The sequence below is a fragment of the Macrobrachium rosenbergii genome, chromosome 21 (genome assembly GCF_040412425.1).
Source record: "Macrobrachium rosenbergii isolate ZJJX-2024 chromosome 21, ASM4041242v1, whole genome shotgun sequence".
NCBI lineage: Eukaryota > Metazoa > Arthropoda > Malacostraca > Decapoda > Palaemonidae > Macrobrachium > Macrobrachium rosenbergii.
Window position 1 is genome coordinate 57,338,136 of NC_089761.1, and position 25,449 is coordinate 57,363,584.

The 25,449-nt window shown below is 33.9% G+C and overlaps 3 protein-coding genes across 3 annotated transcripts; all 3 read right to left on the reverse strand.

Annotated features, from left to right (window-relative positions):
• Positions 1-2,418: 2,418 nt before the first annotated feature.
• LOC136849500 (pro-resilin-like) lies at positions 2,419-4,430 on the reverse strand. The gene is made up of 4 exons (XM_067122846.1): positions 4,422-4,430; positions 3,578-3,667; positions 2,695-2,835; positions 2,419-2,591 (listed from the first exon to the last, which is right to left on the reverse strand). The coding sequence occupies exons 1-4, from the start codon at positions 4,428-4,430 to the stop codon at positions 2,466-2,468; spliced, it is 366 nt and encodes a 121-aa protein (XP_066978947.1). The 3' UTR covers positions 2,419-2,465.
• A 3,192-nt stretch (positions 4,431-7,622) lies between these two features.
• Positions 7,623-9,433, reverse strand: LOC136849622 (adult-specific cuticular protein ACP-20-like). The gene is made up of 4 exons (XM_067122929.1): positions 9,368-9,433; positions 8,439-8,537; positions 7,909-8,049; positions 7,623-7,804 (listed from the first exon to the last, which is right to left on the reverse strand). Exons 1-4 carry the CDS (start codon positions 9,377-9,379, stop codon positions 7,679-7,681), a joined length of 378 nt encoding a protein of 125 aa, XP_066979030.1. The 5' UTR covers positions 9,380-9,433; the 3' UTR covers positions 7,623-7,678.
• A 4,688-nt stretch (positions 9,434-14,121) lies between these two features.
• LOC136849623 (adult-specific cuticular protein ACP-20-like) lies at positions 14,122-15,755 on the reverse strand. The gene is made up of 4 exons (XM_067122930.1): positions 15,721-15,755; positions 14,820-14,948; positions 14,573-14,713; positions 14,122-14,315 (listed from the first exon to the last, which is right to left on the reverse strand). Exons 1-4 carry the CDS (start codon positions 15,730-15,732, stop codon positions 14,190-14,192), a joined length of 408 nt encoding a protein of 135 aa, XP_066979031.1. The 5' UTR covers positions 15,733-15,755; the 3' UTR covers positions 14,122-14,189.
• Between the last annotated feature and the right edge of the window lie 9,694 nt (positions 15,756-25,449).

Sequence of the window (25,449 nt, forward strand, 5' to 3'; positions counted from 1 at the left end):
AGTACCAAGCAACGTGATAAGAAACTAATCTTCCGTATGCACTGAAGTGCTTTGCCAATTTGTAAGATGATTAATTCCAACTGCCAACTGCTGAAGTATCCAAGCGTGATATTTCGATTATTCCAGACCTTATTTAAATCGGCTTTACAACGATATACGTCACTGTAACGTCACGAAGCATTCGCTATAATGAATTCGGAAGGTAAAAACGAAGAAGAAACCAACGATTTAATGAAGAAATTCGCATTAGTCGTACTACCATAGTCTCTGAGGGTTTGCAGTGGGAGAAGTTTAATGACGTCACCAGAAAACTTAGAGCTTTCCACCCAAGCTACTCGTAACTCCCAGAACGTTACTGAAGAAAAGGTGGACTAAAAACGAAAATTTAATTTGTTTTGCTTGGTCTGTCACGGGGTAGGGATTTCATTTTGAGTTATAAACCTTCCTGGGGTGACATAGAGGCTGTGTGCGACATTTTTCTGGGTCTGTCAAGCGGTTCAGATTCTATAGGAATCCAAACTGCTTGACAGACCCAGAAAAAATTTTGCACACGGCCTCTCTCTCTCTCTCTCTCTCTCTCTCTCTCTCTCTCTCTCTCTCTCTCTCTCTATATATATATATATATATATATATATATATATATATATGACCTTCTAAAACTCCCATAGGACCCACTTTTCAGGCGAGAATTCTAAGGTCTTCTGCATCCACATGGTGCCATAGGAATTGTATGACTGTGTATATATATATATATATATATTTATATATATATATATATATATATATATATATATATATATATATATATATATATATATATATATATATATATATATATATATATATATATATATTATGACTATGTGTGCATATATATATATATATATATATATATATATATATATATATATATATATATATATATATATATATATATGCACACACAGTCATACAATTTCTATGGCACCATGTGGATGCAGAAGACCTTAGAATTCTCAGCCTGAAAAGTGTGTCCTGTGAGAGTTTTAGAAGGGCATCCCAAATTCCTCTTCTACTTTCTTCATTATTCTCTCACCTTTTACTCCACCTAAGGCAGCTTGCAGAAGTCCCATTTACGTTTTCCTTCCTTCTTGTTAATACGCCCTTCCTCTTCCATCTAGACAATCTCTTATTGAGGAGTGGATTGCACTCCAGTAACTTTACTTTTCCTCCCCGTAGTTACTCTGTTATGGCACTCGTTCTTAATATCTTTCTCAAGATACATTTTCAAATTCTATCAGTTTCCTGTCCGTCACTACTGTGCTGTTCTGACTCGTATCTATATATAATTGTCGATGTTTTCATAGACTTTTAAACTGTTGCTGTAGTGTTACGGATATCTGTGATTATTTGGTTGATCATTCCAACTGCCTGCATTGATTTCCACATTCTCTCTCAAATTCCTATTTCAATGATTTACCTTTTGAGGCAGTTGCTTGAATACCTAAACTTCCCGACCAGTATCATCACTCCATCTCACGAATCACATTCGTGGGTTTCCTTTCTCCCATGTTGATTATTTCGGCTTTTCTGTAAAGCATGTTTTTTGTATAAACTATCTATTCAGCCTGTGAAGAAAAGAATGCTACGCATAAACTTACATTGATCATCCGTTTGTAAGAATCAAAGTCAAGGTTTTCGCCAATTGTTACACCACCGTTGACAGAGGTTCCCTAATTTTACTGTTTGTATGGTAATGAATGATTTTAAAGTCACTATTAATTCAAAAATGAACTTTTCGGTGGGGTAGCTGAAAAGAGACAACTTTAAATTTAACAGGACGGGTAGTGGAAAAGATAAAATTAAGTAAAATTTTTCGACGTATCCGGAATTTAGAAAATGTTTTCGCATATTTTGTGTATTGAATCATTTTCAAGCATATTTCTTGTGTAGTGTTTTGACTAGATGTATGTGTCCTCTTTGACAATAAAATTGAAACAGTTATTTCGATGTCATGATGTTTAGAGAGGTCAAAAATAAAGATTATAGTTATAAAAGAGCAATACCTTGAATCAGGTAATACCTTGAATCAGGTTGCTTTATATTTTAAGAATAATTAGTTATAACCAAAATCCTGACCTGCAGCAGTCATTGGTTTATGAGCAAATGCCCAAACTTTCTGATTTGTTAATGAAGAATTCTGATGTTTCAGGGGGAGCAATACTCATGAATTAGCTCCGTCAGTGAGTCACCCATTTAGCTGAGGCTGATATCGCACTTGTCTCATTAGCGAAGTTTTATATTAGCATTGTTCGCAGTTTTTTCGCTTTTTCTTGTTCATGTTCATCATCTTCCTCACAGCTTTTATTGAGATGACGAATATTGATAGTTCTGGAGTTAAAAACTTGTGATTGTTTTATCTTTTATTAATTGTCTATATTAAAAACGTTTGATTACAGATTAAGATAGGAGATAGAAGCGGTATTTTAGTGATATCCACCTCCGTGATGATCGAAAACGACGGCTGGTCCATAATAGGCCGGATGTTGAGCCTTTCCAGAGTAGCTGACTTTAGCCACGTATCCGTTGTAGTGATCAGCTGTGTAATCGACCTGAGAATAAATGTTTCAAAGTAAGACAAAATCTTGAAAGAAGAAGGCTTGAATTGACTGTATGATTACATATTTTTATTTGTATTAGCAAAGGGAAACTTACGTGTTGTTTCCTCCCGTCAGGGAGAGCTACGGTATATGAACCGTACACGTTGCCTTTACCGTCAGATTTTTCATTTTGGCCGAAATAGGGTCCTTTGTAATCGCCTTTGACGCTGTAGTCAAAGTGATAAGGTAGAGGTTCCTGCCGGTAAATAGAAGAGATGTGAAGAACGAAATATTAAAAACCTAAGAAATACGAGGAGGTATTGGTTGGAAGAACTTTGTTTTGTAAAAGTGACGGACGTCTGATGTTTAAGTCGCGAATAGCGATTATTGAAAGTAAATGTGAAATTGCGATTTTGACCCTTGAAGTATTGGTCAAGGAGGATGACGTGCTGTTAGAGAGAGAGAGAGAGATAACGTCGTTTGTCTGTATTAGATGAGTTTGTGCAGAAAAGTAATTGTGTGGATGAACAAGTTATCAGACCTAAAACAGAGAACTGGAGAAACGAAAAATTGCAGTTCTCACATAACTCGAACAACTAGTGCAAGGACGCCATTTGGTGACCCAATGTAGGCTCTGATTAATATTGTATGCCACAATTTAGTACTTAGGGAATCAAATAAGAATGTCGAAAGAAATGATAAGGATTGCATGGGGAGTAAAAATAAGATTGGTAAAAGCAGAAACGTAACAAAGATAAAGGGCTTTTGAAAAGTTGAAGGAAACGAAATCCAGTCTACAAAAAAATCCTCAGAGATGAGTTTTGAATGGAGATCTCTCTCTCTCTCTCTCTCTCTCTCTCTCTCTCTCTCTCTCTCTCTCTCTCTCACACACACACACACACACACACACACACACACACACACACACACACACACACACACACACACACACACACATATATATATATATATATATATATAATTCTCCAATTACTTACCCCTCCATAACCATAATTTCCATTGCCACCGTAGCCATAACCACCTGGGAAAGCCGTAGTTAGGCTGGCAATGGCCAAGACTACCAAAATCTGTAAAAAAGAAAAGGAAATTGATTCTCAGCATTAGCGTATTTGACTTATTCTGGGGACCCAGAAAATATTTTTTAATAAGAAATCTAGTATTTATTCTCTTTTTCATAATGCAGCAATATGGTGTTAAAAGATAATACTTTAAAACCATTTATATGTTTCGAATCTGCCCATGTTAATATTAGTATATATGCAAATGTTGTTGATAAGCTGCTTTTGGAGTAAAAGTACTATTAATAAAATTAACCGTGTTCTGAATATAATATACATTTCAAAATTAATATAGTAGTTGTATAAGTTACTGAATACTTAATTATTTGGCAAAAAGGGTATGGATGGCTGGTATGCCAAAGAATGAATTGATGGAACAGGGACATTGTAAAGAAGTTTTTCCTTGTGTATCGAAAGAATTAATTTTCCACTGGTTATTTGTGCAATGTGAGGAAAGTTTGGGAGGAAACTTTTGTACTAAAAAAATGTATATAAAGTCAATGTATTGTTTTCGTCTATATATAGTTTAACTTATCATGCATAAAGAGTGGGTTTCGAATATCTCCTGAGCTGATATTTTCCACTTCTCACAAACACTGTTTACGCAAGCAACACGTTTTCTCGATTCCTCAGAAAAAATTGAAATGAAGAGAAGCTTCAATTACTGTATGAAACATTTCACTGCTTTTGTTCTCGACGACTAGATCGAACTGACGCTATTGTGAGTCACAGCCGGGAATTATATATACATGGCCAAACTCACCTTGAACATTTTGCAGCAGGTTTTGTGACAGGTTCCGGCCGGTTTTTGATCCGGCCCACTTTCGTTTACAGGCCAGTTACCAATAGCTCCGTGTTGATAGCGATGTCCATTGTTTGGATGATCTGTTCAAACACGTACCTACGAGTATAAATGCTTGAAGTATATATGAATGTATAGTTATTATTGTTATGAAAACTGTTCAGCGTTTATAAGGTATTTGATTACATTCTAATGATCATATGCATCAAGCCTCATTGTAGATTAAACCTAGATCTTGATGTACAGTAGGTGTTAGGTTTCATGTACACATGTAAAGTTTATTTAAATGGAGGAATGGTACTATTGCATTACATTTCTCTCTCTCTCTCTCTCTCTCTCTCTCTCTCTCTCTCTCTCTCTCTCTCTCTCTCTCTCTCTCAAAACGTAGTGTGACGAATTAATGTTAGTCCTCCTTTCTTTCAATATGAATTTTCCGCCTAACGGGTGTTGGTTCCCAAGAACAGACTAGACAGCGATCACTGCCACATTCATACTTTGCCAATTCTTGGATAGACCCCCGTGCAGATAATTTCTTCATTATTAGCTGCTTTATACGTCAATACATAAGGCTCATCAATTTGTATATATATATATATATATATATATATATATCTTTTTCTCTATGTTATGGCTTTTCCCTTAAAAGAAGTCAGTTCCCATCAAACGATCACTGCCACATTCATAATTACCTGCCAATTCGTGGAGAGACCCATTGTGTAGAAAATTTACATAATATTGGCCGCTTAATACACCATCACTTAGGTTCATCAGTTGCGTCTTGATCCCCAATGTATACACTGCACCCGGTATTCTTTAGACCCTCACTGTCCCGGTCACCTGTCATTTTGCACATATACTGTTTTCCTTGATGTTCAGGTCCTTCTTCTCCATTACCCTTTCGTTGCCATTTATCCATCCCTTCCTTGGACTTCACTCCCCCCCCCACACCTTCCATCCCTATGTTTCTGAATTGTGCAGTAATGTTCTCTCAACCTTAATCTACTGTAGTCTTAATTTATATGGGATTCTGTTTTTTCCATATACATGCGTGCGTATACCCGTATTACTGAATACCTTGGTAAACGAATTTTATGTTACTTCTTTACAAATGATCTAATTTAAAATCCCTTCTTTAGTTCCTCCATTGCATAGCCTACCTAAATGACACGCTTCATTTAATTTTCTTCTCCGTGATTAGTTTTTATTTTTTTTTAAATGATTTCTACCTTTTAGTCAACATTTTCTTCCTGTGACATGAAATGGAGCAAGCTTTTGATATAACTGCTGGTTTTGTTTGCACTGGATCATTCATTTACTGCCATTAGCTACTAAATACTCACAAGTCAATTTTACTCATTTTCCTCATTCCCCGTTGTAGACATTTTCTAATATACAGTATATATATGTATATATATATATATATATATATATATATATATATATATATATATATATATATATATATATATATATTTATACAGTATAATTGTGGAAGACTCTAAAGACAGACTGAATAATTTAATATGAGAAACAGGCGATGAAAAAGGTAAAGAAAAGCTATCAAAGGACTTGCAGATTGCAAATAAATGCATCCATTATAGCATAACGTACCGACAATAGTTGTAATGAGTTGGCATATGGCTCAAATATTGATTATGTGTTTTGTGTATATATATATATATATATATATATATATATATATATATACATATATATATAATATATAGCACTATACACTCATTATATACATACATTATACATTATTATATATGCGAATTTATATATATGATTTGCATCGTGCCCTGACGATGCGTATATATATATATATATATATATATATATATATATATATATATTTTTATTATATATATATATACAGTATGTATATATATATATGTATGTGTGTGTGTGTGTATATATATATCACTATGTGTCTTTGTATGTGCCTGTGTGTGTCTTTAGAATACTTTAGTACTAGTTTGAGCCATATACCAACTCATTCAAATATTGTCGGTACGTTATGGTATGATTAATATATTTATTTGCAATCTGTACGTCCTGTGTTAGCTTTTCTTTACATTTTTCTTCGCCTGTTTCTCATATTAAATCATTCAGTCTGTCTTTAACGTCTTCCACATTTTTCCTGCCCCCTCTTCTCATTTCTGTAACGCTATATGGGAGCTTTATCGAAAGTCTCTCAGCCGTTGTTTATTTTACGTCGATCTTACCTTCCGTTACTGCTTTAAAAACTTTTAATTAACAAGGCGGAGGTTTGAGTATTGCCTTGTCTGCTTTGTGATTATTTTCTCGAAGTCCACAAGACATAGACAAATCAATGTTCCCCTGCTTGATAGGTATTTCACTACTTTCATTCCTTATGCGATCTCTCCGAATGAGTCTGGCATGGGAATAGGCCTGTGATTAGTAAGTATTTGAAGATAACCATTCATGTGCACTAAAGGGCGGATTGATATCGCTAAATTCAGGAAGAGTTTGTTGTGCTACATGTCAGTGGTCAAGAATGAAAATTAACAAGAAAATTTAATTTTTACAAAAATGGTTATTGCCCTGATATTTTTCTTATAATGGTTATCATTTTATCAGGAAATGAAGTTGTTAGATACAAACCAATGTTTGAAGGGCCTGAAACATTCAGGAGTGAAAAGCGTATCAAATTTCTCGTAAGATATGTCGAGATCTTTTGAACCATTTTTGAACCATTTTTTTCATATCCGTACAAGAACGAGTCTGTCACTTCTGTAATTTTTCTCTACCTTAATAGTGGTTCCCTTGGCTGAAATCTAATCAGTCGTAGGTAATGATGGAAAAGAATGCTGATGCTGCATAGGAAAAAATCTCTCGGAGGGGGAGGGCTAGTGAGGATTGTTTGTGGGGTGGGGTGGGGTGGGGTAGGGCGATTTTCAATGCAAAGCTCAGCAGTGTATAGATTAACTGATTGCAGCAGACGCGGCTTTATCGCGAAAACTGATGTTTGAGTGCCCTTGTTTTTGACCGTTTCCTCTTTATCATATTCTTTCTTATTTAGAATTTTCACAGTAACCTTAAATAAAAAAAAAGCTTAATCATAGGATACCTTTATGCAGATATAAAGTTAAAAAGTAAATTTTAAATATTTTTTATTGAGTTTTAAGTAAAAAAAAGTTCCACAGACAGAGCGAGTTCAGGATGAAATGGGATGCCGTTAGCGAGTCTCGTTTTCAGTGATATCCACCTCCGTTTTGATCGAAAACAACTGCAGGTCCGTAATAGGCCGGGTGCTGGGCTTTTCCCGAGTAGCTGACTTTAGCCACGAATCCGTTGTAGTGATCAGCTGTGTAATCGACCTGTGGGGAAAAACCGAATGCAAAGTGAAATGCAGTTGATGGATTGCATTTTCTTATCTGAGATTTTCTGTTCAGTTTGTAATGCACGAAGAACCTTTACTCACGTGTTGTTTGCGACCGTCGGGAAGAGCCACGGTGTATGATCCGTAGACGTTGCCCTTCCCGTCAGATTTTTCGTTCTGTCCGAAATATGGCCCTTTGTAGTCGCCTTTTACGCTGTAGTCGAAGTAGTAGGGCATAGGAGCCTATAGGAAAAGAATTTGTCGTTAACACACACACACACACACACACACACACACACACACACACACACACACACACACACACACACATATATATATATATATATATATATATATATATATATATATATATATATATATATATATATATATGTATGTATTCATGTATATGTATATATATATATATATATATATATATATATATATATATATATATATATATATATATATATATATATATATATATATATATATATATATATATATATATATATATGTGTGTGTGTGTGTGTTGTGTGTGTGTGTGTGTGTCACTGTTCTAAGCATAGTGACACTTTTCAGCTGTATTGCAAATTAAGGGATATGAAAAACAAATGCAGTACATCCTTTACCCCTCCATAACCATAGCCATGGCTCCCACCACCACCTCCGTGGCCGTAACCGCCTGGATGCGCCGTAGAGACGCTGAGAATGGCTACGAATACCACAAACTGAAAAGAAACAAATATTTCAGAAACGTTATACTATTGACGATGATGTTGGTTCCTGTTAATGAGTTACTTTGAAAAACCGTTGGTACGTATTCGTCAGCACATGTCACTCATAGTTCATTTCCATTAATGATGTCATCTCAGTCGAGCCTTCATATAATGTTTTCAGGAGGAGGATTTTCTTTTCCTAACGTCAAAATACTTTTAATTAAAATACGAATTAACTATTTGTTTTAGCGTCTAAATTGAAACAGGATTTACTAACGTTTTCAGCTCTCTCTCTCTCTCTCTCTCTCTCTCTCTCTCTCTCTCTCTCTCTCTCTCTCTCTCTCTCTCTCTCATAGAGTATTTTGGTTTTAATGAAATCAAAAAGAAAATGTTTTGGAGAATTTTTCCGCGATGCACTAATTTTCCACCGAATTCTCTTACTTAAATGCGCGCTGATGATGTACGTTTTTAGTGACTGTTGCATATTTATTTTTTCGTAATTTGCTAATTTTTACTCTTCTAAAATCAAATTGATTTCCAAAAAAATCACGCGCTTTTTCCTTAATATTTTTTTGTTTAAACGCAGACACTTTTGTTGATGCCAGTAGGAAATGATAACTGAAATCCAATAGAAATGAAAGACGATGTTGGAATCAAAGTAAAAAACTAGGATGTGTGCAAAACTGTAATAAAAGAAATGCAAATATTAGAAGGCAGTAGAAAAAAGAAAAAAAAGAGAGAATTGTAGTACGAGAAGCCTGTATGAGGAAAAGAAATTGAAATGATGAAAGGGTCTGAGTCATGAAAAGAAGAAAATTGACGAGGAAATCAATTTTAGTTACCAGTTGGAACATTTCGATGCTTTCGTTCTTGGCGACCGAGACGGAACTGACGACTTCAGCCGTCGTTTCGCGTTATATACTGAACCTCAGCCTTGAGCAGTTGCTTTTTTCTTTGCTTTTATCTTTCTGTTTGTTGTCTTTCACCCACATTTCTGAGGCCTAGGTGGCCCTCTTTTTTTTTTTAATGTCATGATGGAAATTTAAAAGCGTTACAATTTGTGTGTTTGTGTGTGTGTGTGTGTACTGTGTAACACAAAATTTGGTTTTTACTTAGTTTCGTGCAGTAAGTCATCCCTGAGACGCTTGGGGTTTCAAATTGTAAAATTTTGAATCTTAGAATATAGGTTCTTGATATGCTTTGTTTTTGGTGAAATGTTAACATAAGATGATTCACTTCGGCCAGTGGAACGTTATTGACTTATTCATGAATATACGGTGTATACATACATACATACATACATGTGTATGTATGTATATATGTTTATATATACATACATACACATACATACATACATACATACATATATATATATATACATATATATATATATATATATATATATATATATATATATATATATATATATATATATATATATATATATATATATATATATATATATATATATATAGTCTTTGGTGTACCTGAGTGACACTATTATAAGTGGATTTATACTGATTGGAATATTGTCTACCCACATTTGTTAAAATTTATGCTCTATACGAACTGGTTAATTCTTTTTGTTGAATTTTCGAGAAAGCTCATAGCCGTTTCAGTATTGTGTACGATATATTTCGCATTTAACATCGCTTACGTTTAAGCATTTTTTGTATAGTTGAATGTATTCTACTTATAAATTTATTTTGTTTACTTTTCATTTAATTCAAGCTGTCGCAAAATTATTGTGCACAGTGTATACTGTATTGGTGCTTTTATTTCAGCGTAGTGTTTTGTAAGCAGAGGAAGATTTCAATATATTTGTTGAAGGTTCAGTTAGGAAATTATTTAAAGGAATGATAGAAGCAGAGTGAAGGTTTTTGTAATTGGCGTTAAATTCTCTTCGGTATCGTCATGCATTTTAACTATCATTAAACTGGGGTAATTAAGAAAGGTATACAGCCTTATTGTGAAGTAGATAATTTTGACATAATTAGTGACGTGCTTATCGATCGGTAGATCAAAATCAGAAGAAATAAAAAAATGAAGGTTATCTGTGAGTGCTGAATGACCAAGGTTACTACAGCCTAAGCTACGTATTTAATATTATATCTTTTCAGTAAATTTTCTACTGAATCGAAATATAAATAATAGCAAGGTAAAGAATGGTTTTTTTCGACATCTGGATGCACACAGGATTAGCAAAAGTGAAGTTCCCTTGGATACAGTGTTTGATCTCTGGATATATGGTTTTAATAGATGGCTTACTATGCCTTTTGTAGTTTGCAGTAAAGTAAAATTTTGCGTATTTAGTGTATTTAGTGAAGGTAAATGAAATTCCTTGAAATTTAAGATAATGGATGATTGCCCTTCGTTCCAGTACTTTGCCCAGAAACTTTTGACAACACTCTCTAGAAGAAATGGTCTTTGTCTTATGTGTAGATATTAATAAGAAATGTAACCCTGAATCCTAATTCCAAAATGAACCACGAATTCTAAATTCAAGAAAAGACATGGATTCTCATATGAGACCACCCAAATAAAAAAATATACGAGAAACTGCGAATTCTTATAGTGTAGCAGCGCCTATGGTTGTTATAATTCGTAACGCCCTGCATAGGAATGAGTCACTCGCATAGGGAGGGGATTTATGGCCCCACTTTCCAGGATGGATTTGGGATAGTATTTGTGAACGGGAAAAATTGAAAATTAATGTTAGCAAGAGTATAGTTATGAAGGCCAAAGGAAGCTAGGAAGATGGAGTAGTCAGTGTTATATATACTATACGGTGTTAAAAATAGTCGATTCATGTACGTATTTCTGAGTACTGTAATGGATGAAGGTGGTATAAAAGAAGAGGGTATCAAAGAATAATGAAAGCAAGGAATTTAAAAGATATATTCGAAAGCTGTATTGATGCCAGCAAAGGTTCTGATAAATGAAGGGTCTTTTGGACTCACATTGAAGTTCAGAGTAAATACTGATGTTATATTTATGTACGTGGAGTAAGAAGGCTTGAGAAATTAGAGATCTAGAGATGGCGATTTGGTAAAACGTCAGCATAGGTGAAATGGTGGGTCAATTAGTTTGGTCACCTGTGAAGAATGGAGGAGGAGGAGGGGTTGATAAAAAATATATACTTTGGAAAAGGAGACCAAGAAAGTGCTCGTTAAATGAGGATGGAAGAGGTATTGGAATGGAATGGCCTTACTGCCCAGGAGGTGCTAGTGTGGGTGCAAAGAACTATAGAATTAGGTGGTGCAGTGTGTGTAGGAGTGGCAGACGTGCTGGTGATAAGCCTTCTCTGTAGGTATGACATTTTTGGCAGAAGAAGGTTATCTTTGATTGTTATGACAATCGTGTTTCTTGTAAAGCCATGCTATTAGAGGAAAACCGATAATTGGTCATATATATACAGTATATATATATATATATATATATATATATATATATATATATATATATATATATATATATATATTATTTATATTTATAAATTTCTGACTCACATCAGGATCGAACCCAGGTCTTTCAGTTGAAAGGCAACGGCGCTGCCCACTAGACCATACAAGTCATAAAAGAAGTTGGACTTGTATGCCTTAGTGGGCAGCACCCTTGCCTTTCAATTGAAAGACCTGGATTCGATTCTGATGTGAGTCAGAAATTTATTTCTGTTCCACACGTGATTGTGATTTTATATATATATATTGATTATATATATATATATATATATATATATATATATATATATATATATATATATATATATATAAATAATATATATATATGTATATATGTGTGTGTTTGTATGTATGTATGTATGTATGTATGTCTGTGTGTGTGTTGTACCTGTAACTCTCGCGTGGTTGTCAACTACAAAACCTCAGTGTGGCGCTGGTTATCTGTGCATGTACTGTATATGGAATATTCCGTCAATCCCAGAACGAGTTCGGGTGCAGATTTTATTGTCGGGTCTTTTGTCTTACTTTGCATCTTAAACTGAGGGGATTTGTCCATGGTGGTTTTGTTTGTAGGGCCTTTGTCCTAGGTGTCTTTTGTCCTCGATGGGCTTTTGTCTGAGTCCCTTTGTCAAACTATCTTTTGTTTTTCGTTTTTTTTCTTTGTAGAGTCATCTTTAGTTTGCTTTGGGAAGTGTGGATATATCCACTTATGGGGAGATGTAGTTCTGGAAGGGAAAAGTTTTTCCTAAACCTCTCGTTATTAGATAAACTCTCTCTCTCTCTCTCTCTCTCTCTCTCTCTCTCTCTCTCTCTCTCTCTCTCTCTCTCTCTCTCTCTCTCTCTCTCTCAGCATGTTATAGGTTTTGTTCTTGGTGGAGGTGCTGGTTTATTATTTAATTTCCTTAAAATACATATCAACTAAGAAGTGCAAGGAATGAATATTGTCTTTTATTGTAATAACTCCTTAGCACACTCATTAATAATCCATTTTTAAGGGCCGGTAGAATACTGTAGTTCGAGGAAATAATCATGCTAGCTGTGGTATCGATGGCCAAAGCATCACAAATAATGATGGAACAGAGACGAGTCTCGAAGTTTAAGTCGATTCAACTGTGCTAATATTTCAAGATAATCGGAAATCTGTGGAAGTTGAGTGGTCATCTGAAACTGGAGTTCAGTGAAGATAATTATTAAGTAATCTAAGTCTAAATAAGGTTATCCGAAATTCAAATGAATTAAGACCTGGGAAATCTAGACAACTTGTTCTGTTACTGGGCTCTCCGAAATTCAAGTGTAATGAGGTCATCAGGTACTTCTGTTTCCATTTAAGTGTTGAGAGCTGAAAGCCGTCTAGATTGGAAGTTTATCGGAAGTATTATGCATTAATTATGTTATTGGGCCGTTCGAAATAGGTTTTACCTGTTTAAATGCTGATATTTGCTTGAACAATTATGTTTCATTGTAACTGATTCTTAGTGACAATATTAGTTATTGGGAAAGGGTCCACATCAACAGTGTGCGCTATGTAGGAGTAATAGGCTTTTCAGTGTAATCCAACCAGTAGTTAGTTAATCTTTTGTTGTATTTGGATGGCTAAGAAGCAGGTATTGGAATCTCGTGGTTATAGTTTCTATAGCTCTTGTTTCCTTGGCTTAACAAATCGGTATTCTTTTATCTCTAAATCATTCTATTTTTCTTTATTTAATTCACGGAATAGTTTTAATATCCAGGGAGTGCTAGAGTGGGTAGTGCATGTCTGTTTGGTGGTCGACGACTTGCTGATGAGCCTTCTATAGAAACATAAGGAGAAGCTGCTGTGGAAATTTTATGCACCTGCTGTTATCTAAGATTCATCAATTGAAGTTAAGTTTGCGAAGGACTTGTTTTCACTCGTTCCACCCAGGGGGAAACTGCGCATTAGAAATGTTTGCGCTTAGGCGGAAATTTCTTTATCCGTTTATAAACCTTCCTTTATTTTGATGTATATTTGGAATAATGATTATTTGAACATTATCCCCACGAACTCTATAAGTTAACGTAATCTTTTAACTATTGCTAAATTAGAATTTATTATGGTATATCTAAAAATTTCAGTCCTGCCGTTCATAAATAATTTTATTATTCACTTTAAAATTTGATACACTAGATACATATGAAATGGGGTCAGATCAGGAGAGAATCAGGGTCGTTTGATGAGATTTCGTTAGTGATATCCACCTCCATGTTGGTCGAAAACGACGGCTGGTCCGTAATAGGCTGGATGCTGGGCCTTTCCGGAGTAGCTGACCTTAGCCACGAATCCGTTGTAGTGATCGGCCGTGTAATCAACCTGTCAGTAAAAGAAATATAGAAAATAGTATTAAGGTATGCTCAGTGTTCTTATTTCATAAATGGTCACTCGGACGTATTCGTAAATACCACATTCAATGATAAACTACAATAAGCGCAGTCCGGAATTTCTGATTAAATAGGAAATAGTGGAAAATGCCATCCTAAAGTCCACATGAAGATACCAAAAATGAAGCGTTTATAGGCTGCAAGCTTAGTAATACCTAATTTGGTGAAACGGAGGTAAGGCTAACTCACGTGTTGTTTGCGACCGTCGGGGAGAGCGACGGTGTATGATCCGTGGACGTTGCCCTTTCCGTCGGACTTTTCACTCTGTCCGAAATGCGGTCCCTTGTAGTCGCCATTGACGCTGTAGTCGAAGTGGTATGGTATGGGACCCTGATGGAAGTGCCATTGAGATTAAAATTCGATCTGAAGATTTTTATCCAGTTAGAATAAGGAAGTCAGATATATGCTATAAAGACTGCAGTGTATGTATACTTACTCCATAACCGTATCCACCTCCATGACCGCCTCCGAGTCCACCTCCGTGGCCGCCTCCGTGGCCGCCTCCGTGGCCATAACCACCCGGATGGGCCATCGTTAAACTCACGATAGCGAGGAGGACCAGGACCTGAGAGAAACGAGTTACTAGGGTTTTTTCTCAGACTTTTTCGGACAAGAAAGAGTGATCCAAAAATGCATTCTGGGGCAAAAATTTCCGAAGCTAATGTACCGTAGATCCAACAAAAATAGCTAAATTAAAAGACGATTGCTCTGTGAAAGGTATTTTTAAGAGAGTATTTACAGTACAGTAAAGAAATGATTTTACTGTTGAAATGGAAAGTATGTTTGAATTCTTTTTATAATTTTGCTGGGAAATTCTAGGTAACTGAAATGCGGAGAAATAGGCCTAATCAGCTTTGTGTTATGCCGAGTAATTATTGGAGATTACGAATTAATCCACAAAAATAATCTTTCTTTTCAGTACTTATTCAAGCGAACGTTAATTAACTTAGTTTTCACATTCGTAATAAAAAAAAAAACTTTTCTGTTGTCAATATCAGTTTTTTTTCTTTGTGGCATCGTTGGAGACGGGTCAGAATGTGGCTGTCATGCTGGTTCTGGCTTTTTATCGCCGCAAAAAAGGAAATGGAAACACCATGGCACCACCAGTTACCAAACCTTTTTTCCTTCATGATTACGGTGAAGAACGGCAGTGAATTCAATTTCTCTTAAGAAAAATGAGGTGATTAAAACAGACGCAGCTCCTTTGTCAACGAAAATAACAAATTTTCTACGAGGAAATTGTCACCACACCGTGTGTTCTAGATACTGTTGTAAGCACTTGTAATCTTGCAGCAATTTTCATCAAACAAAAATATTTGAAATGTTTAGTTACTAACAGGGCGAGACATGTCGTCTTCGGTGTTGGGTCTTGCAGGAGATGAACAGGAGTGAACTAACCAGACTTGAACAGCATCCTTTATATATGTTTTGCAATCATGCGACCTTGGGTGTTGGCTCTCGCTCTCTCCCTCCCAAAATCCATTCGGCCGCATTCTCACGTACTTAGATTTAAGGCTCATGAAATTTAATACCGGTTTGTCATGGAAAATTTTTCGGTTAAGTCAAATGACATTGTAAGAGTTTCAAGGAGACGTTTCGTTTTTCGGCTGAAGTGTTTTAACGAGGTTGTAGGCATTAATGAAGCATGCTACAATTTGTGACTGTTCACCCCAAAACAAAATGGAGTGTTTGAAGAATTTCCTGCGATTATTTTCAATCTCATTAATTACGTCATAACGTACAGAGTGCATTTGTATTGACCTTCATCTACTACCACTGTTTATTTAAAACGTTAATGTTCATGTTAACAATATCGGTCGATTTCACTTGGGTTCCCCTTCCCCGCTCGGTAGGTTTTAGAAAAATGAATAATCACCCTTGGCTTTTGAATAAAAATGTAACCAACATTTACACCCAGCCTAGTTTTTAATTCTACCTTTCATTTAATTTTTTGTTATACCTGTTCTTAGCCTGCCAGAATTATCTTCTTTTTTATTTAATTCCCTTTGAATAAGCCTAATATACCTTACGCTAACTACGGGCATTGTATCTGGCTATAGTCCAGAAACGCTTACAGATTATTTATTTTTCCCCATTTATTTTATTTCATACTGTTCCGAATAAAGCCCATCAGTTCAAGAGAATTTTTTGGAAATTGACGTTCATTTTGAAATCGAACACCACGCTGGCCAATTGTTCCCACTTTATGGCTGACGAGTTAAAATGTTTGGAATGATGGCCCGTCAAATATTTCTGGAAGTAAAAAATGAAACAGTATTTCAAAATAAAGGATTGTATACGCTCGCTGTGAAAGGTGCAATATAATTGTTTAGCATCGTTTTCACTGATTTTTTTGCACTTTTCATTTAGATTTATAGCGCATTTTTTTACTCAACTTTGTTTACCAGTGCAACAAAATAATGCATATTTTTATGTTCGAATTTTACTATATTTTTTTATTTTTAAAGGGATCTATGATTATATTATAATAACTTTTGTAATTTTAGATAATAACTCGCAAATTATCTTCGTAGAGTATATATATATATATATATATATATATATATATATATATATATATATATATATATATATATATATATATATATACACACACACACACACATATATATATATATATATATATATATATATATATATATATAATAAAATATAGTTAACAAAACGCAAGTTACCCTAGGAATAGCCCATTGGTTCATGTTTATTTATCTATTAGTTTTATGTGTACTTATTCGTTCATTTATCAGCACTTTACCTCTTTTGGAAAGTATATATGCTTAAATTGGAGAGGTTTGTATATTATTAGAACATTGATGTAATATCACTTTGAATGGTAACAAGATGCCAAGATTGGAAGAGGAAATTATTTCTTTCACGAAGATCTGTGCCTTAAGTAGAAAACAAAGGCCGTCAATTTTATTTCAGGAACTCGTAGCAGCTGTTTGTTTTCACAGACAAGATTCAGTAAATGTACATACGGATTCTTAATGAAGATCAGTATATAGACATGTGGAAGGGATAAAGTTTCCAGTAAAATCGCTGTCAAGTTTTAACTTTTCGCCTGACGCTCTCTCTACTGAGCACATAGGTGATGTTTTATATGATTGTTACCATTAATATTTGCTTTATCAGTGCCAGTGTGGGTGATGTAAAGGTTCCAGATTCCAGTAATTCTGGAATCCTACGACATGGAGTATTTTCGTTCCTGCAGGTGCGGAACTAAATGAATTGAGAGTAATTAGGCATTGGGAGTTTGAAAGAAAAATGTGTAAGACAGCTGAAACTTCTGGAACGCGAACTGCTTGTTAAATAATCTTCGATAAAGGAATGTGTCACGGGTACGATTAGAGGATAAAGTGAGAGATTAGTCTTCCTGGAAATTGATGGCAGAACTCGTTTTGTGAATGTTAGGGTCCTTCATTACCCCCTTTTGAAACTGGGATCTGCTGTGAATCAAATTAATACTTAGCGTTTAATTTAGGAGAGAGAGAGGCATTTTTGATGAATATTTTGCTTGGCGTTTGGATAAATTTTAAAATTTAATCGTAGGAGATTTGATATCGAGGTCCTTGGCATGGAAAAATATGTTGCATTGTTTGTAAGGGCGGATCGATTAATGAATTATTTTTTGTAAGGTGACATGAATATTTAGCTGTTTGCAGGTGATGGAATGGTTGGTTTACTGCGCATAGTGAGAGAAATTGGTTTTGAACTTTTGTTTTAGAACGTGAAAATTATAAAATGAAAGTTATATTATCTTTACGAGTTTCAAGTACACTGAGATTTTTTTAAGGAAGTAAGCGATTACTAAGACACAATGAAGAAATGAGGCTAGCAAGAGGAAATTACGTACCTGTACTTGTGGGTTTTAGAATGGCTTTTCAGTTTTTGTTTAGAATTACGTGATCAGGAAAGACCGAGGTATTATTATTATTATTATTATTATTATTATTATTATTATTATTATTATTATTATTATTATTATTAACAATTCATCGTTGCCATTCTTCTGGGCCAGTTCAAAGCCACTGTCGGTTGCGAAAGAATTGCCATTTTCCTAGATAACCTTTTCATTCTTGCTCTCTTCAGTTGACACTTGACATTTAGTGCTATGCTGTAGAGAACCTTGATCCGCCAGACTTTTATAATAACGAAAGTGATGAAGGTCTGAGAACTTGCATTGTTATAAAAATTTGTAAGTTTACGTATATACAGTAAATGCGTACGAAGGTTTTCTTGCATTTTTGTATAAAACAGAATTGTATTCCTTTTCTACAGACACAGTATATACATATATACATACATTATAATATTATTATATATATATATATATATATATATATATATATATATATATATATATATATATATATAATAAATAACTGTATATATATATATGTGTATGTATATATATATATATATATATATATATATATATATATATATATATATATATATATATATATATATATATATATATATATATATATATACATATACACACTAAATAATTGCGAGCACTTTGCCCCGTAAATTTGATATTGATATTTGTGTACCATCAAACATTTCAGTTTTGGACTACCATTTTATTTTACTCTCACCTTTGCTTTTTATCCATATGTTATTCTGACATTGATGTTTTGATTGTTTCGCTAAGGAAACATCACTATTAATACAACTCATAAAGTATGATGTTGTGGTTATTTTGGTTTTAATATGAAACAAATTCTGCCCTTTTGAATATACATAAACTTGTCATAATGTTTTTCACGCGTAATTTAATTTCGGAGTTTATATGGTTCCTTTGTAAGTAGGGTGATGGATTTTTGCATGATTTTGCAGGTAAAATCCTATATATAACTGATCGTACATTTTTCGAAAAAAAACATATGTGGGAGGAATAGAATTTGGTCGTTGAGTTTATACAAAACCCAATAAAAAGTGAATTTGGTTTGTAATTGTATTTTCGCCTGAATGCTTATAATTTATATTTATAAAAACGTTGTGTATTCTGTGTTGGAGTGAGTGCGCTGTGATGTTTGAATGTATCATCCCAATTTTTTATATTTGTTTATTTTTTCATCTTGATATTTAGGCTTCAGTATGAAAGGTGAAATTCCATTCTCATACTTGATTCTGTGTTTTTCATTTAAGTTGCATGAATATTTCATTTCGTCGTGTTGTGCGATATGTATATTTTCCCTTTTACTTGAATGCAGCTGTTAGACATGCGTAACAGTTAAAATTTTAGGGTAAAATTGTATTAACGATTATAATTTAAAAGGCATGGTTAGGTTTTATCCAGATGTTCCAGACAGTTACCCTTTTGATGAAAACTTGTGCAACTGGAGATTATGGAGTTAGCTTTACGTTATTGTATTTGTCGAGACGTGCGTCCCCAAAACTTTTATCAGTAAGATTTCTGTTAACTTTGAACGAATTGCTATAATTTAGAATGGTGCTCAGCGGCCAAAGAAAGGCCATTTAGATAAAACTTTGAAATCCACCGGCTGTTATTCCCGGATGGACGGAATTACTTTCGGACATCTGCGGTTGTGGAGATGAATATTGGAGAGTTTGTTAGATTTCGAGGCCTTTATTGGGGAAAATTTTAAGTATGTACAGTAGGTCCGTGTGGGAAAGAGTCAGTCAGTGTCTGGGCTTTGTTTTACTAACTAGTGTGTTCTCTTAATGACAATATTCTCTTAATAAAACTTGTAGTCCAGCAGTGTCCTTCATTTAGTCAGGTTACTGAGCAGAGACCAGTATCTCGTATTGATGAGAGACAGTATTACTATTTATCGGGTATCTAAATTTCATTATGATAATTCTGTATATAAGTTTGTGACGCCAGATAGCCTGCAATTAATGAATTAAATCTGTTTGTGACCTTTCATTCCTCAAAGCAGTTGGTTTTCTTCGTGGAACTTAGTGTATCATTTGTCGTCGCCTCGACACCTCCATAGCATTTGGTAGTCTGGCATAAGAATTTTAACAGGCTTCTATTGGAACAATTACATTCCTCAAATATTTAAATCTGCCTTTGAAATATTGGGATTATTGTTTAGATACTGTAAAATCTCTATCTTAGTTATTGAATCTTATGTTGAACCTAGTCGTTTTTATTTGATGTGTTGCTTTCATGGTGGAGGCGATTCTTGTTTTCTGCTTCCTTCATGGGATTAAATCCAAGAGAATTTGTTTAGTCAGCGATCGTACTCTCACTTCGTCTCTCGAGCCTCGTCCTCTATGCTGCAGGTTGAACCCTCTTTTCATAAGGACCCTTTCGGTCACTGCTCCCTTGAGCTCAAGGAAAGAATTCCTCCTCTCATGCCGCCTTGTAACTCCCGTCATACCACATCTTCCTTTATTTACTTTGTGAAATCGCTAATCCGCAGAATTACAGGGTTAAGTAACTTCAATTTTTACTCCTGCCAAACTTTGTAATTCTCTTCCTACTTCTTTTTCCTGGTTCTTATAACTCTTCTTCCTTTAAGTGGGATATTCATTGCTTCATATGTAATGAAACTTTCTTATTTCTACCTCGTTTATCTTGTTTACTCAGATATAGAGTAAAAGAGAGTAGTAGGTTGTCTGTCCTTTTAATTTTTGCTTTAAAGGAAAAAAAGTCGTAGAGCCTAAAAATTCGAAAAGTTATGAAGGGAAGGTTACCGTCCAAGGGACCAGGAATGTTGTTACGTTCGATATGAAGCTTTCGGTTATCGCCTTGTAAATAGTTGTCTGCGATTTGAGGTTATTTCAGTTTTGTGTGCTCAGAAGCGAAATAATGTTGTTTGGAGACTTGCTTCGGCGATACCTTAGAGGCTTAGACGTTGGTGATAGTGTTGCCACTGCGGCGTCATAATTATCAGGAATCGCTTTGTTTGAGAATACTTTCAGTAAGACCGCTAGTTGCCATATGTATGTATAATCTCGACGAATGATGTGATAATATTATTATTATTAATATAAATTGAACGACTTAATTACTTATCAATTAGACGCAGTCAAATTTCAGATTCATAAACACCAATTATGTCAGGTGGTATTTTGAATTTAGTTTGCATATCCTTTTTAAAGTAATCCTAAAAACTTAGGATTAACGAAAAGTATACTGTCATAATAATAATTGTAGGTATTTTGATTGCTCTTTCGAAAGAAAGTAACTTATTGTTTCGTGTTGTCCTGATGCAAAAGTAACGATTGGAATTTTGTATCATTATTTTTCTAGTCACCAGCCATGGATATTTTCCACTTCATCCTTCATGCCTTGCTCATGACATCATTGGTTTGGATAGAAAGGAAGGAATAGTCCACGATAAACAGTTTTCACACAAAGAGAACATATTTTCCTTTTCGCTGGAATATATTGGACTCTCTGATAGAAATGCATTGTAGTCAAGGGAGCCTTTGTATCCTGATTCCACCTTCGATCTCAGTTGTGAATGATTTTATAATCTTTTTTTCTTACCAGCTATAGGGGCCTCCTTTTCGCTTGAATGGTACTTTCATCTCTCTCTCTCTCTCTCTCTCTCTCTCTAGATAGATAGATAGATAGATAGATAGATAGATAGATAGATAGATAGATATATATATATATATATATATATATATATATATATATATATATATATATATATATATATATATATTTATATATATATATATATTTATATGTATATATATGTGTGTATATATATATATATATATATATGTGTGTGTATATATATATATGCATATATATATATATATATATATATATATATATATATATATATATATATATATATATATATATATATATTACACATAAAAGGTAAGAGAAGATTCTACAAAAATCATAAAAACATAGAATTACTTAGTACATAAGGAAAGGTTATTGGAAGAGAAAATTAGACAAAAGACTTCAGAAAGGAGTGAAGAACCTGGTCTTAGACAAATAAGGGCTTTTTTTTTTCTTGTAACAGATATGTTGGAAGTTTGAAAGTAAAGAGTAAAAGCTGCATATGGTATACATGGACTTAGAAAAAGCATATGAAAGAACGGATAGAGTCAATATGGAGGATGTTACGAATGTACGGTATAGAAGGTAGTTGTTGAGAGCGTTTAATATTTTTCATGATGGAGTGAAACCTGTTTTAGAATATGTCGTTGGGAGAGTGATTGGTTTGCGGTGTAAGTGGGAAATTAAGTGTGTGCTATGCCTTCATTCTGTTCAATATCTTTATGGATGAAGTGATGCGAGAAGTTAGAGAAAAGGACAGTAGATGCAGATGCAAAACTGTGTGAATTGTGAACTTAAAGTGGAATGATTGATATTTACAGCTGATACGGTACTGACTGGGGATAGTGAAAAGAGACTGCAGGAACTAGTAAAAGAACTGGGAAGGCTTTACAGGAGAAAGTTGAGAGTAGCCTAAATATGAGCATCTGGTAGTTTTTGCGGGTAAATGAAACCCAGGAAGATGAAAGAATATAAATTATTGAGGGTTGGTGGAAGAATAGAAGTGGTTGCTTTGGATAGATATTTTAGAGTAAATATAATGGAGGATGGTACGATGAGAGAGGAGGTGATTCATACAATAGCTAAAAGAATAGCAGGTTAAGTTGTAAGAATATCTGAGTGTCTATGAAAGCAAAATTGGAATGTATGAAGTTATGGAAGTGGAGTATATGGTGTTAGGTTCGAATGGAAAAAACTAAGATTTGACAATTTGGTATTTCGTCGTATATGAGGCATGGGAAATATCGAAAGGTTAGGAAACTTGCAGATATGCGCTGTACGTGATAAAAAGTTTAGTATAGATGAAGGAAGGACCCGGAGTGCTTTAAGGTGGTTTGGTCATGTGGAGAGAATGGAGGAAGTAGAAAGTGTATAATTCGGAACCATTAGGTGGGTTGAGAAGAGAGAGAGAGAGAGAGAGAGAGAGAGAGAGAGAGAGAGAGAGAGAGAGAGAGAGACCAAAAAAGTACTGGTCTGATAGAATGGAAAAGAAGGACCATAATATCCAGGAAGCTTGAGTGCACAAGATAGAGGTGAATAGCTGAGTGTGTGTAGGGCTCTATGACAAGCTGCTTCTGAGCCCTCTGTGTGTGTGAACAAAGCAGGTAAAGTGAGCTTTTTGCACTGATGGTTCCTTCTCTCTCTCTCTCATATATATATATATATATATATATATATATATATATATATATATATATATATATATATATATATATATATATATATATATACACATATGTACTATATATATTATATATATATATATATAGATATATACTGTACAGTATATATATATATATATATATATATATATATATATATATATATATATATATATATATATATATGTATATACTGTATATGTATTGTGTGTGCACACGCGTGTATGTATATGTACTCTGGTAATTTGCTGAGTAATGCATGGTTATGTGCTTAAAGGTTTCACGAGATGAATAATTTCCAAATAGTGAAATATTGTCATCACTTTCGATTGACCTCAATCAGTTGTACGTTTTTTCTTCGATATTTAATTTTCGGTATTTATATGTAATATATATATTTCCTGTATAAATTTTTCTGTCGTTGTGAGAGTTTCAGCCAAGTTGTTTATTATTATTATTATTATATTATTATTATTATTATTATTATTGTTGTTGTTGTTGTTGCTTTACCTGTATTTCTGAATTAAGTAGATTGTTTTATGATTGTATAACTAGAAGTATTATGTTGTATAACTCGAATTATTATGTTAATTCTAATCGTAAAATTTCTTATTTCAGGTAAGTGTTGAAAGAAAGGAGTCTTATCTACTGTACTATGTGCCACTAAGGCCGTTCCAGTAAGTAAAGAATACCTTACTTTTTTTTATACACCTGCTTGTATCAGAACGACTCGAAGTTTACTAATCCCTTTGTTAGCAAAGGTAATTGCTAGTATCGTCAGAATAATCAACAAGAAGTAGGTTTAATGATATTAAATTGATATATATATATATATATATATATATATATATATATATATATATATATATATATATATATATATATATATATGTAATTGTAATAGCCACAATGCCCTCTAAACTTTCTCGAATTCTTCGCGCTTTTTTGGACACACTTGTCACTACAAAGCCTTAAGATCCAAGTGCAAGAATTATGAAGAAATCCTGATGCCCGGTATCGGGAAACGAACCCGGGGTCACTAATCAGAACGAGGTACCATTGTCCACCTGACCACGAAAGGGATAAATGTCTATTGCCTCTCATACATACATATACCTGGGTCGTTTTCAGATATATATGTTAGAGCTGGAATAGACCCATCCTCACCATCGTAGCCAAGTGGACAATCGATTTTTATTGCTTTTTAGGCTGAAATATACATTTAAAATCTACTGGTCACCTTTTACCAGATACGCATGTAATTGTAATAGCCACAATGCCTTCTTAACTTTCTCGAATTCTGATAAAAAGTGTCCAGTAGATTCTACACACACACACTCACATATTATATATATATATATATATATATATATATATATATATATATATATATATATATATATATATATATATATATATATATATATATATATATATATATATATGTGTGTGTGTGTGTGTGTATATATTTATATATATATATATATATATATATATATATATATATATATATATATATATATATATATATATATATAAATTATTCAGGTATACCGTTGGGAGGAATCAAACATAGGTTATAAATCCTTTCGATTTTTAAGGCATCTTCAAGTGGACTGATACATCGTGGAAATTTACGTTATACAGGCTAAGATAACATTACAGACAGTCACGCATAGGTTGAAAACATATTAGCTCTTGACCGGAAAAAGGGGATCACCATATCTGTCACGTAGTGCTTTATTATCAAATCATGTTTTCCATCCCGATGGGCTCACGCTTTTGCTGTTAAGCCCAAACATAACTACCCACCTTAAAATCTAAACATCTTACTTCTCTGCTTTTAAATAAATAGATGAAGTTTTCTAAAACGGATTCAT

Excerpts from the sequence above, each read along its gene's own strand:
- LOC136849500 (XM_067122846.1), bottom strand. Across the intron at positions 2,836-3,577 it reads GAAATTATGGTTATGGAGGG|GAACCTCTACCTTATCACTT; the intron begins GTAAGTAATTGG and ends ATTTACCGGCAG. Across the intron at positions 2,592-2,694 it reads CTGACGGGAGGAAACAACAC|GTCGATTACACAGCTGATCA; the intron begins GTAAGTTTCCCT and ends ATTTATTCTCAG.
- LOC136849622 (XM_067122929.1), bottom strand. Across the intron at positions 8,050-8,438 it reads ATGGCTATGGTTATGGAGGG|GCTCCTATGCCCTACTACTT; the intron begins GTAAAGGATGTA and ends CTTTTCCTATAG. Across the intron at positions 7,805-7,908 it reads CCGACGGTCGCAAACAACAC|GTCGATTACACAGCTGATCA; the intron begins GTGAGTAAAGGT and ends TTTTCCCCACAG.
- LOC136849623 (XM_067122930.1), bottom strand. Across the intron at positions 14,714-14,819 it reads GAGGTGGATACGGTTATGGA|GGTCCCATACCATACCACTT; the intron begins GTAAGTATACAT and ends CACTTCCATCAG. Across the intron at positions 14,316-14,572 it reads CCGACGGTCGCAAACAACAC|GTTGATTACACGGCCGATCA; the intron begins GTGAGTTAGCCT and ends TTTTACTGACAG.